This window comes from Bos indicus x Bos taurus, chromosome 27, assembly GCF_003369695.1.
Source record: "Bos indicus x Bos taurus breed Angus x Brahman F1 hybrid chromosome 27, Bos_hybrid_MaternalHap_v2.0, whole genome shotgun sequence".
In the NCBI taxonomy this organism is placed as follows: domain Eukaryota; kingdom Metazoa; phylum Chordata; class Mammalia; order Artiodactyla; family Bovidae; genus Bos; species Bos indicus x Bos taurus.
This window is the reverse complement of record NC_040102.1, coordinates 16164400-16180593: the sequence shown is the minus strand read 5'-3', so window position 1 is coordinate 16180593 and position 16194 is coordinate 16164400. Positions and strand designations below refer to the sequence as shown.

General features: G+C 43.7%; 1 protein-coding gene across 3 annotated transcripts in view; it reads right to left on the bottom strand.

The window, feature by feature from the left end:
* Nucleotides 1-12241, bottom strand: part of FAM149A (family with sequence similarity 149 member A) — a 41964-nt gene extending 29723 nt beyond the window's left edge. Inside the window, exon 1 of one of the 3 annotated variants that reach the window (XM_027530183.1) lies at nt 10589-12241. In XM_027530183.1, the coding sequence (XP_027385984.1) occupies nt 10589-11295 (707 nt within the window). In that variant the 5' untranslated portion in view covers nt 11296-12241. The remainder of the gene's footprint in view (nt 1-10588) is intronic. The other 2 variants (XM_027530182.1, XM_027530181.1) reach the window with 2 other exon arrangements.
* Between the last annotated feature and the right edge of the window lie 3953 nt (nt 12242-16194).

Here is a 16194-nt window from a genome sequence, read left to right as displayed (position 1 = left end):
GAATACCAGACCACCTGATGTACCTCTTGAGAAATTTGTATGCAGGTCAGGAAGCAACAGTTAGAACTGGACATGGAACAACAGACTGGTTCCAAATAGGAAAAGGAGTACATCAAGGCTGTATATTGTCACCCTGTTTATTTAACTTATATGCAGAGTACATCATGAGAAACGCTGGACTGGAAGAAACACAAGCTGGAATCAAGATTGCCAGGAGAAATATCAATAACCTCAGATATGCAGATGACACCACCCTTATGGCAGAAAGTGAAGAGGAACTAAAAAGCCTCCTGATGAAAGTGAAAGTGGAGAGTGAAAAAGCTGGCTTAAAGCTCAACATTCAGAAAACGAAGATCATGGCATCCGGTCCCATCACTTCATGGGAAATAGATGGGGAAACAGTGGAAACAGTGTCAGACTTTACTTTTCTGGGCTCCAAAATCACTGCAGATGGTGACTGCGGCCATGAAATTAAAAGACGCTTCCTCCTTGGAAGGAAAGTTATGACCAATCTAGCTAGCATATTCAAAAGCAGAGACATTACTTTGCCAACAAAGGTTCGTCTAGTCAAGGCTATGGTTTTTCCTGTGGTCATGTATGGATGTGAGAGTTGGACTGTGAAGAAGGCTGAGCGCCGAAGAATTGATGCTTTTGAACTGTGGTATTGGAGAAGACTCTTGAGAGTCCCTTGGACTGCAAGGAGATCCAACCAGTCCATTCTGAAGGAGATCAGCCCTGGGATTTCTTTGGAAGGAATGATGCTGAAGCTGAAACTCCAGTACTTTGGGCACCTCATGTGAAGAGTTGACTCATTGGAAAAGACTCTGATGCTGGGAGGGACTGGGGGCAGGAGGAGAAGGGGACGACAGAGGATGAGATGGCTGGATGGCATCACTGACTCGATGGACGTGAGTCTGAGTGAACTCCGGGAGTTGGTGATGGACAGGGAGGCCTGGCGTGCTGCGATTCATGGGGTCGAAAAGAGTCGGACATGACTGAGCGACTGATCTGATCTGATCTGATATATAAACTGTGTCTTTGACGAACAATATACAGTTGTTGCTATAATCTTAAATACAGAGGGGATTAAATTTGGTTCTTACAGCAGACAGGGCTAGGAGCTCCAGCAAATTCAAATCATCTAAATCCAATCAGGAATTAAGAAGATTTAAAGCTGGGTTTCAGTTCCTATGAGGCTGGTCTATTTCCAGTTTACCAAAACTTCAGTGGCTTTTAAAAATTTATTCTCCAGCTCTTCTACATGCATTCAGGTGGTGGTTTTCCTAAAACAACCTAGTGTGTCACTGTTGGAAGTAGAATGAAGGAAATTTTTGCACTGAAATTTTGTACAACGTGTGATACAAATCTCCATTCATATCCCAAGGGAATCTTCAGTAAAATACACATTTTATCCCTAATTCTTCTTTTTTTCCCCTAATATTTTGGCCACACTGCATGGCATGAGGAATCTTAGTTCCCTGACCAGGGATGGAACCCTCACTCCCTGCACTGGCAGCTCGGAGGATGAATCAGTGAACTACCAGGGAAGTCCCCTGTCCCTCCTGCAATTCTTTAATGCAAGAACAATTCATTGGTACTTAAGGGTGAAAACAAGATTGCCTGCTGCTTTGTAGTCGGTTTGAGGCAAAAACAGAGGTTTCCAAAGGGACAGGTAGATGGCTTATATGTATTTGGAGTTCACACACACACACACACACACACACACACACACACACGATGCTAAACTCAAAGTGTCCATGTTAAGCAAAAGAGCAACATTAAATAATTAAACGGTAAAGAAAAGTGCTCCATTCGTAAACTGAATTTCATATTGACTTTGAATTCACAAGAATCACGAGCTCTGAAACATTAAGACACATTTCTATTAAGCACAGGTCAATCCTTGGCTAAAATAAAGGTAAAAGCACATTTTCCTTATTATAAAAAGGAAAAAAAAAAAGGTATTATGTAGTAAGGTGTCCCACAGAGGGTTGTGTTGTTTTTGTTTTTTGTAACACTGAGCTGAGTTACTGTTGAAGATAACATTACTATACAAATTTTGTATGGAGAAACATTTTTTAACTTTTCTTGCTTTGCTTTTATTTTAGTCAACTGCCTAGTACATGTATTAATGTCAACCTTTTATACTGGGGTAGAGCCGATTAACAATGTTTGACAGTTTCAGGTGAACAGCGAAGAGACTCAGCCGTACATACACATGTCCATTCTCCCCCAAACTCCCCTCCTATCCAGGTTTCTGCATAACATTGAGAAGAGTTCCCTGTATTATACTGTAGGTCCTTACTGGTTACCCATTTTAAATAAAGCAGCATGTACAAGTCCATCTCAAGCTCCATACCTATCCCTTCCCCATCCTTCCTCCCCCCAATCCCCTGCATATATAAGCCTGTTCTCGAAGTCTCTGAGTCTGTTTTGTAAGTAACAGAACAATTTCTTCTTATTCACATCTCACCTAAAATCATCGTCCTTCATCTTGATCTCAGTTGTGTGAAATCTGAACCAAGAAATTTAGGACTAATTTTATCAGTAATTAACATTTTAAAAAATAGAGTAGGGAATTCCCAGGTGGTCCAGTGGTTAGGACCCTGTGCTCTAACTGTAGAGGGCCTGGGTTTGATTCTTGGTAGGGGAGCTAAGACCCTGCAAGCCTGGATGGTGCAGCCAAAAATTAAATTAAATTAGAAATTAAAAAATAGAGTTTTACCAAGACTATCCCTTTCACCTCCATTCCCATATCTTTACAGTTGTCAATACTTAATTAATATAAGGCTTCTTCTAAACCCTTAAGTGAAATGGCTAATTAAGAAAATGCTAATGTGTACATTTTCCCCTTAGCAAAGGCATATCTAACTGCTTCTCCTGTTATTTTTCCCCAGTAAGACAATGTTTGCTAATTATCTGCCTTACTTGTACAAATATCTGATTTACTATTAAATATACACAAAATAATTTATGCGAAACACATACATAATAAAGTAAAAGAGAGATAATAGTTTTGCTTTAAAGAAAGGAAATGCTTTAAAGAAATTCTAGTTTTATAATAAAAATCATTTGTTATCTGTGCCTCAAAGTGGACAAAAGTACGCTTTAATTTTTGTCTCCTTATAGTATTACTAGGAATATTATTTTGAGAAAGATAATTTTAGATTACTTATTAACATGATTTTTATTTTCAAACTAATTTTTATTGGAAAGAGTACAATTTCCTAGAGTCAGTTTGTTTCAGAAAAAAACGCTACCGATTTCCTTAGAAGTAGATTTTAATCCTTATTACCATCTTAATTCTTTAAAAAAAAACTTGGCTACACGTAAGCGTGGGGGATAAAAATTGACTGCGTGAATTTGAATCTTTCATTTCCACATATTAACCATCTGAATGAGACCATTTATAATCCTTTCTGAACCTCAATTTCTTCATATGTAAATGGAAATAAAATTCCTTCCTTGTGTGTATGTTCTGGGGATGCATGATAATGACTATAGAATATGCATACAGCATTTGGTACCTGGTGTTCTTGCCTAGAGAATCCCAGGGACGGGGGAGCCTGGTGGGCTGCCGTCTATGGGGTTGCAGAGTCGGACACGACTAAAGCGACTTAGCAGCAGCAGCAGCAGCAGACAAGGAAATACTAGTCATTATGCTAAGAACCTTGACTCCAGAGGATAATACATATTTGAGAAACAGTCACAAAACTAACGCTTTAAAGCAGTGAAACACTATACCATAAGGAAGGTGCCTGGCCAAGTAGTTAATGAGGGCGGAAATCTATCCAGCCCATCATTGGAAAAGTGTTTCTTTTCTTATTCCCATGGGCCAGTGGAGCCCTGAATCAGCCTAGGGAGTTCCAGGGAGTTTCTAGAGGAGTCCTTCAGGAAATTGATGCAGAAGCACAAAATGCAGACCTCAGGGGCAACAGAGGCTGACTGATGAGGAGGTAATTGATCAGAGGGCGCTGATCCTTGTCCACAGCCTAGGTGGGCTGGTAGAACCCCAGAGGAAGGCTGTGTGCTGTGGGTTGGCATCTTCCTGGAAGTCCTGTGACGGAGAACATTGGTAAGAGAGCAGTGGGCTGCCCCCAGGGCCTCCCAGAAGTACCACAGAATTAACCGGGGAGATCTCTAACTGCAAGGGCCTTTGTGGATAAAGGCATGGGACCTGGGTTATTACGAAGGACAAGATTACGGATATCTCAGTATATTCAGCAGCGACAGAGGTTATTAAAGAACAAGTGGGCTCCTTCCCCACTGATGAATGCCCTGGTCTTATCAAAGCCCCCAGAATGAGGCTCAAGTCTAAGATAAAGATGAGAGCAATCCCAGATAACTGGGCTTTCATTTCCACCAGGGGAATAAAGTGAGTTTCAAATGTAAATTAAACTTAAAATTAAACTTAAAAAAACTTAATGGGTCATAGGATTCCCTCCTATGGGACTTGATTCCCTCCTGTGCAATTCAGAAGGGATTAATACATCTGATCATTTATTACTGGTAAATCAGGGATTCTTCCAAAGAGACTACAAATTGGCAATAAGAGAAGAAAGCATGTCATGTCTGTAAATTTCATCTTAAAAGTTCCTTTAGAAACAAAAAAACACATTATCTGTACTTGCAAGTTATGCCTTATGAGAGAAACAACAGCCATCAAGGGCTGTGAACGAGCTCTGATGGGATACAGCATTGGTGTAAAACTTAAAAAAAAAGCATTAACTATGAGAAACCTCCTCCTTCTGGCCACAGGTTATATCCCCACAGCCAGGGCTCCCAAAAACTTTGTGACAAGAGCATATTCTTGACTCTAGATTATTTGAACAATCATTTAAAGAATGTCTTCTTTAATCAGAGGATACTGTTCAAACCTTGCTTAGCCCTGTATTTTAGGAAGAGTAAAATGCTAGTGTGGTCATCCGGCTGTTTTTTTCTCTCTTGATGTCCTGAAATTTGCTGTTCATTGTGGTTTACAAGTGTTTAAGTAAAGTCTGCTTCAGTGCTTCTCAAGCTAACATGTGCTACAGGCTTATTTACTAAGTTGTGTCTGACTCTCTGCAACCTCTTTGCAACCCCAAGGACTAATGTGTAGTCTGACTATTAAATTTTTCTTTCCTATTCATTGTGGATGTTGTAACTTTTAAGTATAATAAAAATAAATTATTAGAAAGCAAAATGGAAAAAAAGATGCACAAAACACAAAGTCCAAAAGTTTTATCAGTCAATAGACATAATGTTACTCTGTCAATTGCTAAAAACTTTTCTAAACATTTATTCTCTCAATCTTTCTTTTTTTTCAAAAGCTATTATTTTTTATATAATATAATTTGGTAAGGAGTTTGATGTCCTTTTAAAATTTTTTATTTATTTATTTTTTTTGTCATACCCCATGGCATTCAGGATCTTAGTTCCCTGACCAAGAATCAAACTAACGCCCCCTTCACTGGAAGCAGAGTCCTGGACCACCAGGAATTTGTTCTTACTTTCTGTACTTATCATGGAGTGGTAACCGGTAACTGCTAGCATACCAAGTGTTACACACATTAGCTATTACATTACATTAGCTATTACATTAGAAAAGGTTCAATATGTGTCTTTTAAATACACAGCAGAAGAACATAATAGCTCAAGTTCAGTTTTTTGAGCCTTCAAAGTAATAAAGAAGATAATTTAAAGCTTAAAAACCTACTGTATAAGACGTTAAGAACAAAATTCTTTTCTTGGATTTAAGCAAATGCGAGGCATGAATGCCCAAGTCAGGTTCATTACTATTTTTTAATGAAATTTATGGTCATCTGACTGTAATAGAAAGTAATAGTCAAATGACAATTGTCTGCTGAGCACACCATTCATCCCTGTGGGAATGCAAAGTCCCTGCAGAAAGCATTACCAACTCTGGGAAAACTCCAAGACAATGGAACAGAGAGGCCCAAGATAATTATTCTTAAAGAAGGACATTTAGGGACTTCCCTGGTGGCCCAGTGGCTCAGACTCCAAGCTCCCAACACAGAGGGCCTGCGTTCCATCCCTGGTCAGGAAACCAGATCCTTCAAGGCACAACAAAGAAGCTGCTCCTACGTGCCACAGTTAAGACCCGGTGCACTCAAAAATATATATATATTTTTTAAGAGGGCTTCCTTGGCTCTCTAGTGGTTAAGAATCCGCTTTGCAATACAGGGGACACTGGTTCAATCTCTGGTTTGGGAAAATCTCACATACCACAGGGCAACAAAGCCCGTGGGCCACAACTACTGAGCCTAAATGCCGCAACCACTGAAGCCTGTGTGCCTAGAGCCCCCTGCTCCGCAACAAGAGAAGCCACTGCGATGAGAAGCCCGTGCTCCCCGCAACTAGAGAAAAGCCTGAGCAGCAACAAAGACCCAGCACAGCCATAAATAAATACATATTAAAAAAGGACATACGTACATTTAAATTTCCTCTGGATTTTTACAAGATTAGGAACATACACAAGTGGATATTGTAATGGAAATATTTTCATTTCTTCATTTAATAAATATTTATTAAATGCCTTTTGTGGATGTGTGCTGTCTTAAATGTCACAGGACAAAGAGTTTACAGTTTAAAAAAGATATGTACATATAAAGAACACATCACTGAGTAGGAATGGCAAGGGCTATATGAAGTATTGGCCATGAAGGATTTGATTTGTGAGGCTACTGGTTACTCCGCAGTGTCTCTAAAAATTAAAAGTTTGATCTCTGGGTGGCAAATACATTTTCTTCTAGATACTGTACAGCAAACAGTAGTAATACTAATTAAAGTAGCCTTTATCTTCTGTAAGTTTCACAGGGAAAATGATGAAAGATTAGAGTGTACTCTTATTTGTTCTGCCTAATAACTGCACTAAAAGATTCCATTTTCAATACTCTTACTAATATTTCCCTTTTTCCTTCCTAGTGGAAGAGATTAGATATGACTATCCCATTGCCTCAAGTGTTATTTGACACTGAGAATATAGGTGTACTACCCATGTCTTATTTTTTTCAGCTTTAATAGGATGTAGCCCACCAGGCTCCTCTGTCCATGGGATTCTCCAGGAAAGAATACTGGAGTGGGTTGCCATGCCATCCAGGGGATCTTCCCAACCCAGGGATCGAACCCAGGTCTCCCACATTGCAGGTGGATTCTTTACCATCTGAGCCACCAGGGTTATACACATTTCTCTATGTTAGGCACTTAAAATATTATTTCAATGAATTTTTGGAACATCTGTATGAGAAAAGCGTCATTATTATCTCCATTTTATCAAGGTGGAAACTGAAGAGCTTGCCCAGAATTACACAGCAAGCAAATGGTTTGAGATTGGAATTCAACTCATTCGATTCTTGCCTGAATCCTGAAGAGTCACCCCAGCTCTGGACTCAACAAGTCCCTGCATTCTTTTTCATTGGCAGTCAAGTTCACAAGTCCTGCATGCAGCTATTGTGATATTTCCATACTTACAAGACGTTAACAAGGGAACTCAACCACTCACAAAAGCAATGACTATATACTATCAGCAATAACTTAAAAAAGATAGAAATACTTTCCAACAACATGAAGTTTAAATCTACCAATCTTCACAAACAACAGTGCCTATCTGCCTATCTTATCTACTGATAGAAGTTCTTCTATTCGCAAAGAAAGAATAAGTCCATTTACAAGGTGATATACAATGTATATCTGATATACAATGTATATCTATACACTGTATAGATCAAACCAGAAATGCAAAAGGAGGTATGATGAGGGATGGGGAGACGGGAAACCAGTGTGAAGGAGGGACAATGTGTATATCAAAGACACAGGGAAATGAAGGTGAAGTTGACAAGTGCTAGCTCACACATCCGGGGGTGTGGGAGAATGGGGTAAAGGAGGCAACTCAGTATCTCTGCCTCTGGTTTAAACGTGTCACTGGAAAGAGCGAACCCCTCTTCTGTGGGCTAGTCATTCATTTAATCTATGAATCAGAGATCAAAACTCATGCTATTACACAGCACCTTAATGAAAAAGAAAAAGGCTCTGAACTGAAAGTTTGCATATATCCCCACTGAAATTTCAGTATTTTTAATTTTAGTAAAGGCCAAGAACAGAATCAGGTCAAAGGTAAGATGCATAGATCTTCCAAAAAATATAAATTGTGAATGAGGACTTTTTTTTAAAATGAGTGGTGGTCTTAAAATTAGATTAACTGTTTCTCAAGATTTTCTTACCTTTGTTTGACATGTATCTACATTCTCTTTAGCTACGCTTTTCCCCCTCTTCCCTCTCTTATTCCTACTTTAACTACCTTTCACTCTTCACATATCTGGCTTGAGAAAACCAAATATACGGTTTTATTATTAGTTAAGCGGGCTAATGATTAACAGCAGCTATCTGAAAACAAATAGATAAGGTGAAAATTGTTGTGCAATTTAAATCCATTGTTGAAGGATTCTTTCTTATTCAGTGTCATAGTCAACCCAGATGTCCAGGAGGGAAAAAATACATTTTAAGATGCAAAAGGTCTGTAAGAACGAAAGAAAGATTTCTTTCTTTTTTTCTTCCCCCTTGTCCCTTTGTACATTTCATGATTAAAAAAAGAAATGAGGTATGAAAGGAAGGGAATATGACTATTTGTATATGCAAAAGAAAAAAAAAATAACTAATGTACTCAAAAGTGCTGTAGGGTGTTCCACAGAGAGAACAAACAAGCATAAATAAGAAGATCCTTGAACACACGTATCTGTGCCTATTATTCCTCAAAGCAATTTTATAAAATTCAGTGTCTGCCCTTTCAGGACAATTGGATATCTCTGCCAATGCAGATTAGCATACTGTAAACAGGGCCAAATACAGTGTTATTCAAAAAAGTATCCATTGAGCATTTTTGGACAATGCTAACATACACTATGGCAAGCCACTCCAGTGTTCTTGCCTGGAGAATCCCAGGAATGGGGGAGCCTGGTGGACTGCCGTCTATGGGGTCGCACAGAGTCGGACACGATTGAAGCGACTTACCAGCAACAGCAGCAGCAACATAGACTAAAATGTTCAAGAAAGAAAACCACACTAGTGCTTTCACGGGCCCTACTGAATGTTTCAGTGCCTGCTGGAAAAAGGACTAAGATTAGAGTTCAAGATCAGTGTGTATATCTGTTTGCTCATAAAACATTAATTGCATAAATGTGAAGGACCAGTAGCCAATAACAAAGGTCTAAGTCCTTAGGCACACATATTTTAGCCACTTGCAGGCATGCATGCTCAGTCGATTCTGTCCAAATCTTTGAGACCCTATGGACTATAGCCTGGCAGGCTCTTCTTTTGTGAGGATTTTGTGAGGATTCTCCAGGCAAGACTATTGGAGTGGGTTGCCATGCCCTCCTCCAGGGATTCTAGCCACTCATCCAAATGCAACTGATTTTCCTTTAGGGGGAAAAATCAGTTAATTCATCTATTTCATAATACAATAATTTAAGTGAAAAGAAACAACTTACTACTTAACTGCTTATTTTAACACTGAGATGAGTGTCACATGGCTTTTTGAAAATAGTTATTTGAATTTTGAATGACTTAGAATCAGTCTTAATGCCAAAGTTTTCCAGTCCATTTTTGTGGGCAGAGGAGAGCTTTTCTGCTAGCAGGCCTAACCGTTCTTCCTTCACTAGACTACAATGAAGAAATCTGCATCCAGGAATGGGACTTCCTGATTTGTGCTTGACCATTTCACTACATTTGCCCTTGACTGTATCCTTTTGTGAAATTCAGAAGGCTGAACATCTTTATACCCACTTAAGAATAGCTATATCCTGTGCTCATTAATAAAATAAAATTTGCCTGACTTCTGACATCCACATTTTCCAAGAGGAATGTGTATGAGTTTGTGTGTTGAGGGAAGTGTCTCCCAATTCCCATTGAGATGGTCCCCATGAAGTCAGTCACTGTTTGTGGAGTATCTCAAGGCCCCATGGCAAGAACGCAGGAGCTCTAGGATACGAGATACAACAAATCCATTTGTGTCAGATGATGTTATGCATACGTAAATTAACTCCATGTCTCATACCAGAAAAAAAAAAAAAAAGATCCCACTTAAAGGGATGAGAATTGAGGCTGATCCTTGAAAAAGGGGGGAGGCATGAGTCTCACCATTTCTTAAAATGAGAGCTGCGAGTGTAGTAATTGGGTTACCTGCACATCTGTTAATCCTGCATCAGAGAGAAGGACTCAAAGGCTCCTTTCTAAATCCTTAAGGAAACCAGACTCTCAAATGATCTAAAAGGGAAGGCTTCAGCGAGAAAAGAAACAAAATGTTGCCCCTCTTTCACGCAAGCCCTGTTTCATCGTCTCTCCTTCACTGATGGTAAACACCAGAGGATTATTTCCCAGAAAGCTAAGCGGAAGCCTGTCACAGCCTGTATTTTAAAAGAACAGAAAGCCAAGGAATCAGGACCCAAGAAAAGTGCAAGGAGGGTGATCCAGGGGAGTTAGTGGAAGTAATGGCAAATGGCGCCGTTCTGTAACCGGGCGCCCGGCAAGGTGGCTGTGGCAGGTGGAGGGGTGGGGTCCCCAGAAGGACCTGCCTGGCCCCAGCGGGGCTACTCACCCTAGCCGGCCGTCCTCCGAGTCGCTGTCCGAGGCCCACTCCTCGCCGATGTCCGGCAAAGTGAAGAACAGGGTCTTGGGGCCAGGCCCGGGGGGCACCCGAGCGCTGGGTTCTTTCTCCCCAGGGCAGGGGGGGCGAGGGTTCCGCGGGCTCGCGGTCACACTGCTGCTGATGCTGCTGCCCACCGAGCCCCCGATGGACGGATACGCCGCCCAGACCGCGCCCGGGCCCGGGGGCTGCCGCGCCACGACCACCAGGTGGGCGGGGGAGCCCGCCGAGCTGCGGCCGCCGCTGGAGGGGGCGGGCGGCAGAGCCAAGGGCAGGGGCAGGGGCGAGGACCGGACTTTGGCTGCTCCAGGGCTACTGGGCAGCGAAGCGGGAGTCTCCACAGCCTCTGCCGGGCGGCCGGCGACGGAGACTCGGACGTGGGGGGCGGCGAGCAGGGGATGGAGCGCGGCGGGCGTCGGCTGCAGCAGGACCGAGGGCCCCCGAGAGCTAGACGGGGAGTCGGGGGCCAGGGCCGGGAGGACGGTCAAAGTCCGGGCCGCGCTGAGCGAGGTGCCCGGGCGGGAACCCGCGGCCCCCGCGGCAGCAGCGCCTCGCGAGGGGCTGGAGGAGGACACCGGCGAGGGGGCCGCAGGGGGCGCCGTCGAGGTCTTGAAGATTTTGGCAAAGAGAGACCCAAGGTCCAACACCGCGACCTTCATGTCCTGGCCCTAGAAACGCCGTCCTGGCTGTGGCCCGAACCTCAAGTCCACGCGGAGCCGGGCTGCAGGGCTCCATCCACCGCCGCCCGCAGGGCTCGGGATGAGGCGGCCCTGGGCCGGGGCGGGGCGCGGCGGGGCCCGTGGAGTCCCCTCTAGTCGCGCACCCCCGGGGGTCCTCTGATGCTCTCTCCTAGTGGAGGAAATCCTGCGGGCGCTCGGCCCCGCTACTCCTCGGCCGGACCTTCCCCGACGCCGGGTTGGCCGCCCTCTGCGGTGAGCAGATCCTTCTTTGCCTTAGCGCTGCCGCGAGACCCCAAGGGCAGGGGTCCCGGTGCCCACGGGGGGCGACTCCTGCAGCCGCCGGTGCCACCGCGGGCGGAGGACTCAGACCCGGGCCTCCGGCCCCCGAAGAGACCCCGACGGGCCCCCGGGACGGCGCAGGCGGTTGCTAAGCTAAACAAAAACCCGGATTAGCTCACTGCTAATTGGGCCCCAGACTGCAGCCTCCGGCTGCGTCTACAATAGACACCTGGGTCTCCTCCTTGAACCTCGCCTTAAAGGAACACTCTCCAATTTATCACCCTTAGAACTTCACCAGATTTGCAGAACTCTGGGCAAAATGATACGAAGTTTGAACACAAACCTGGGAACCATAACCCTGATTCCAAAAGATCTGGGACTTAGCCGAAGGCCAAAATGAAACATGACCAGTCTCTGATAGGAGGGAAGGTTAATAAGAAGCTGTATTCAGATCATTTCTAGAGTATGAGCTTTCAGGGTTTAAGCCCTTAATCATCGGATTGATTCTGAACACAAGTAATGTAACTTGAAGGGAGAGTCAGCACAAAGGGTCATTGCTGAGTGAAGCTTGATTGAACTCACCCAGTTCCTTGGGAGCTGCACTTGTCTGCGGCCACCTCTCTGGGTTTCTGATTTTACAGGCCCAAGACCTTCATAGCTGAGCAACCTCTTAGGATGGAGCCCCAGTAACTTAACTCATAAAATACTGATGTGTAAATCCAACTCAGATGTGTTAAGTAATAACAGCTGCAGTGTTGTCTGCTCTTTCTCTAAGAGAGGAATTTCTGTTGAGGTCAAATTAAGTTGAGCCCAGAATCAAAGCAAGGGGAGTGAGTCATATATATGATATATATTTCATATACAGAGGGCAGTAATATAAGGGAGCAAATCACCCTTCTCCATGAACAGCAGGGAATTCATCCACCTGTCTTCAGTTATTTCTATGCTTTCATTACTAACCACTTCCATTATTGCACACGCCTTTTTTTTACATACATGCTATTATTGTTGTATAGCTGTGAAGTCGTGTCCACCTCTTTTGCGATCTCATGGATGTAGCCCGCCAGGCTCCTCTGTCCATAGGATTTCCCAGGCAATAATACTGCAGTGGGTTGCTGTTTTCTTTTCAAAGGATCTTTCCCGCCCAGGGATCGAATTTGCGTCTCCTGCATTGGCAGGCAGATTCTTTACCTCTGAGCCACCTGGGAAGACCACTTTAAATACAAAGATACTGTCAATAAGGCCAACAGAAAAGTTCCTACTCTTTCAAGTCCCAGCCTTGAAGGTAGTTTGTCTCTGAGGTGTGTTTGCAGGTACCCTCTCTGTTACGGGCTGAACTGTGTTCCCCCCAAAGATATGATGTAGTCCTAACTCTGTGTGTGTATGTAACCTTATCTGGAGATATTAATAGGATCTTTACGATAAAATCAACATAAAACAAGGTCATTAGCATGGGCTCTAATCCAATACCCTTAAGAAGAGAGATCTCTGAACACAAACACATAAGGAGAACATCATGTAATAACAGAGGCAGAGGCTGGTGTGAGGCAGCTGTAAGCCCAGGGGCGTCAAGCTTTGAAGGCCAGCGCCCGGAAGTTAGGAAGAGGCAAGGAAGATCCTTCCCTACAGGTTTCAGAGGGGGCTTGGCTCCACTGGCATCTGTTATCAGACTTCTAGTTTCCGGAACTGTGGTAGGAAACATTTCTATTGTTTTAAATCACCCAGTTTGCAGGACTTCCCTGGTGGTCCACCTTGCAATGAAGGGTGAAAGTGAAAGTCGCTCAGTTGTGTCCTGCTCTTTGCAACCTCATGGGCTATGCAATCCATGGAATTCTCCAGGCCAGAATACCGGGGTGGGGAGCCATTCCCTTCTCCAGGGGATCTTTCTAACCCAGGGATTGAACCCAGGTCTCCCACATTGCAGGCGAATTCTTTACCAGCTGAGCCACCAGGGTACGTGGGTTCAGTCCTTGGTTGGGGAGTTAGGATACTGCATGCCGTAGAGCAACTAAGCCCATGTGCCACAACTACTGAAGCCCACGTGCTCTGGAGCCCATGCAACTACTGAGCCCATGCACCACAACTAGAGAATCCATGCATTGCAATGAAAAGATCCCACACACTGCAACTAAGACCTGACACAGCCAAAATACATAAATAAATATTAAAAATTAAAAAAAAATCACCCAGTTTGTGACACTTTGTTATAACAGCCCTGTTGCTGCTGCTGCTAAGTCGCTTCAGTCGTGTCCGACTCTGTGCGACCCCATAGACGGCAGCCCGCTAGGCTTCTCTGTCCCTGGGATTCTTCAGGTAAGAACACTGGAGTGGGTTGCCATTTCCTTCTCCAATGCACGAAAGTGAAAAGTGAAAGTGAAGTCGCTCAGTTGTGTCCGACCCTCAGCGACCCCACAGAGGGCAGCCCACCAGGCTCCCGCATCCCTGGGATTCTCCAGGCAAGAACACTGGAGTGGGTTGCCATTTCCTTCTCCAACACATGAAAGTGAAAAGTGAAATCGAAGTCATTCCGTTGTGTCTGACTCTTCGCGACCCCATGGACTGTAGCCTACCAGGCTCCTCAGTCCATGGGATTTTCCAGGCAAGAGTACTGGAGTGGGGTGCCATTGCCTTCTCTGATAACAGCCCTAGGGAACAAATACACTATTGGGGTAGTAATTAATATTTGGGATGCTTCATGATCATAGGATCTTTCTGGTACCTCTATGAAAGTCTTCAGTGGGTGTGCTGCTGCTGTGCTAAGTCGCTGCAGTCGGGTCTGACTCTGCGACCCCAGAGACAGCAGCCCACCAGGCTCCTCTGTCCCTGGGATTCTTTCTCCAGGCAAGAATACTGGTGAGGGTTGCCATTTCCTTCTCCATTGCATGCAGGCATGCTAAGTCTCTTCAGTCGTGTCCGACTCTGTACGACTCTATGGATAGCAGCCCTCCAGGCTCCTCTGTCCGCGGGATTCTCCAGGCAAGAATACTGGAGTGGGTTGCCATTTTATTCTCCTCAGTGGGTGTATTGGCTCTAAAAAGCTAGCTACAAATTAAGATAATTATCATAATTGTCTAAAAAAAATCGACAGGGAGGATGACAGAATATATAAAAAGGACAGAAAAAAAAATACCATGGTGGTTTAAACAGTGGATGTAAGAACCTTCTGGTCAGCCCGCTTCATGAAGAAGGCACAATAGATAAATGATTGATCCTTTTGTTTGAAGGTCCTTTGAAAACGACGGATAATTGCAAACATGATAAACAATTCTACAGAAGACGCTAGGTCTTTTATACCCATTGTTCATCTGTCAACAGTCTTTCAGACAGACGTTAGAGGCTACCCGGCTTTTCTGTTAATTACCAGTAGCATGTCATTCTTAAAACATGAGCCCCGGGTGATGTGCCATGATGGCCTGGCTCAGCAGAGTAGAGAAGTGAGGGTAAATGCAGCAAATCATCCTTTCTAATTTTGACAGTGTTGATTTTGGAGAGACTTTATTTGAAATGTCAAAGCTGTGTTTTATGTGATAAACTTCTCCTGTTTAAGTTGTTTAATTAATTGGTTTTCTAATGTGAATAATGATGCTTGGCTACATCACTGAGAAAGTATTAGGAAGTGATGACCATGTTGCTATGTAGAGATATTATGTTTTGGAAACCTGAAAGTTAAAACAACCTGAGCAATTAATCTGTTTAGGGATTTATATTGTCTCAGTACGACACCACGGTCAAGATTCTATAAAGAAAAATACTATCAAATCTGATTTTATAAAAGAAACAACTAAACTTCCAGGCAAGGAAAGGCATTTGTTGATTTGACAAACATTTAGCTTAGCACCTGGGTGGAGACAGTACGGTATGGAAGCCTTTGGGGCTAGACTTCCTAGTTCACACTGTCTCTGTTACTGGCCAATACCCATGGCTCTCTGTTCCTTAGTTTCCTTATCTGTAATCCCAGGGTGATAATGGTTTCTATCTGAAATAATGGGACTTGGAGAGTTACATTAATGGACACATGCTTGGAATGTGATATGATCCCACAGCATAAGCTCTCAGTAGATGTTGGTTTTTCATCACATGTGATACCAAGTTACACTGAGAGGATCCTCTTTATCTCAGCACAGATGAAGCCCAGGGCTCAGGCAGCAGCGCCTGCAGCTGCATCGCCCTCCAGCGGAGCACAGGAAATCCGTGCTATGCGGTGGGGCTGCCGGGCTCAAGGGCTTTAGGTCTCACCAGCAGGTCTCTGTCCACTTCAAGGGCCTGCACGTACAAGTTTGTGCTTAAAGTGAACTGGGAGGTACACAGCAGCCCTGTGCCTGAGAGTTTGATTTGTTATAAAGCCTCAGTTTTAGCACATAATAACTGTGTGCAAGACTAATGAAAGGGAGAAAGAACCTATGGAGTCCTCCTGGGTATAAATCCTTTCTGTGTTTGTAGGGAAAGGTTTCTTCAGCCTCCTAGAACTTCCCAGAGTTCCAAAAGGCACTTTCAAGCCCCTGCTAATCAAGGAAGTAGATGGGGAGACAGTGGAAACAGTGACAGAGTTTATTTTTCTGGGCTCCAAAATCACTGCAGATGGTGACTGTAGCCATGAAA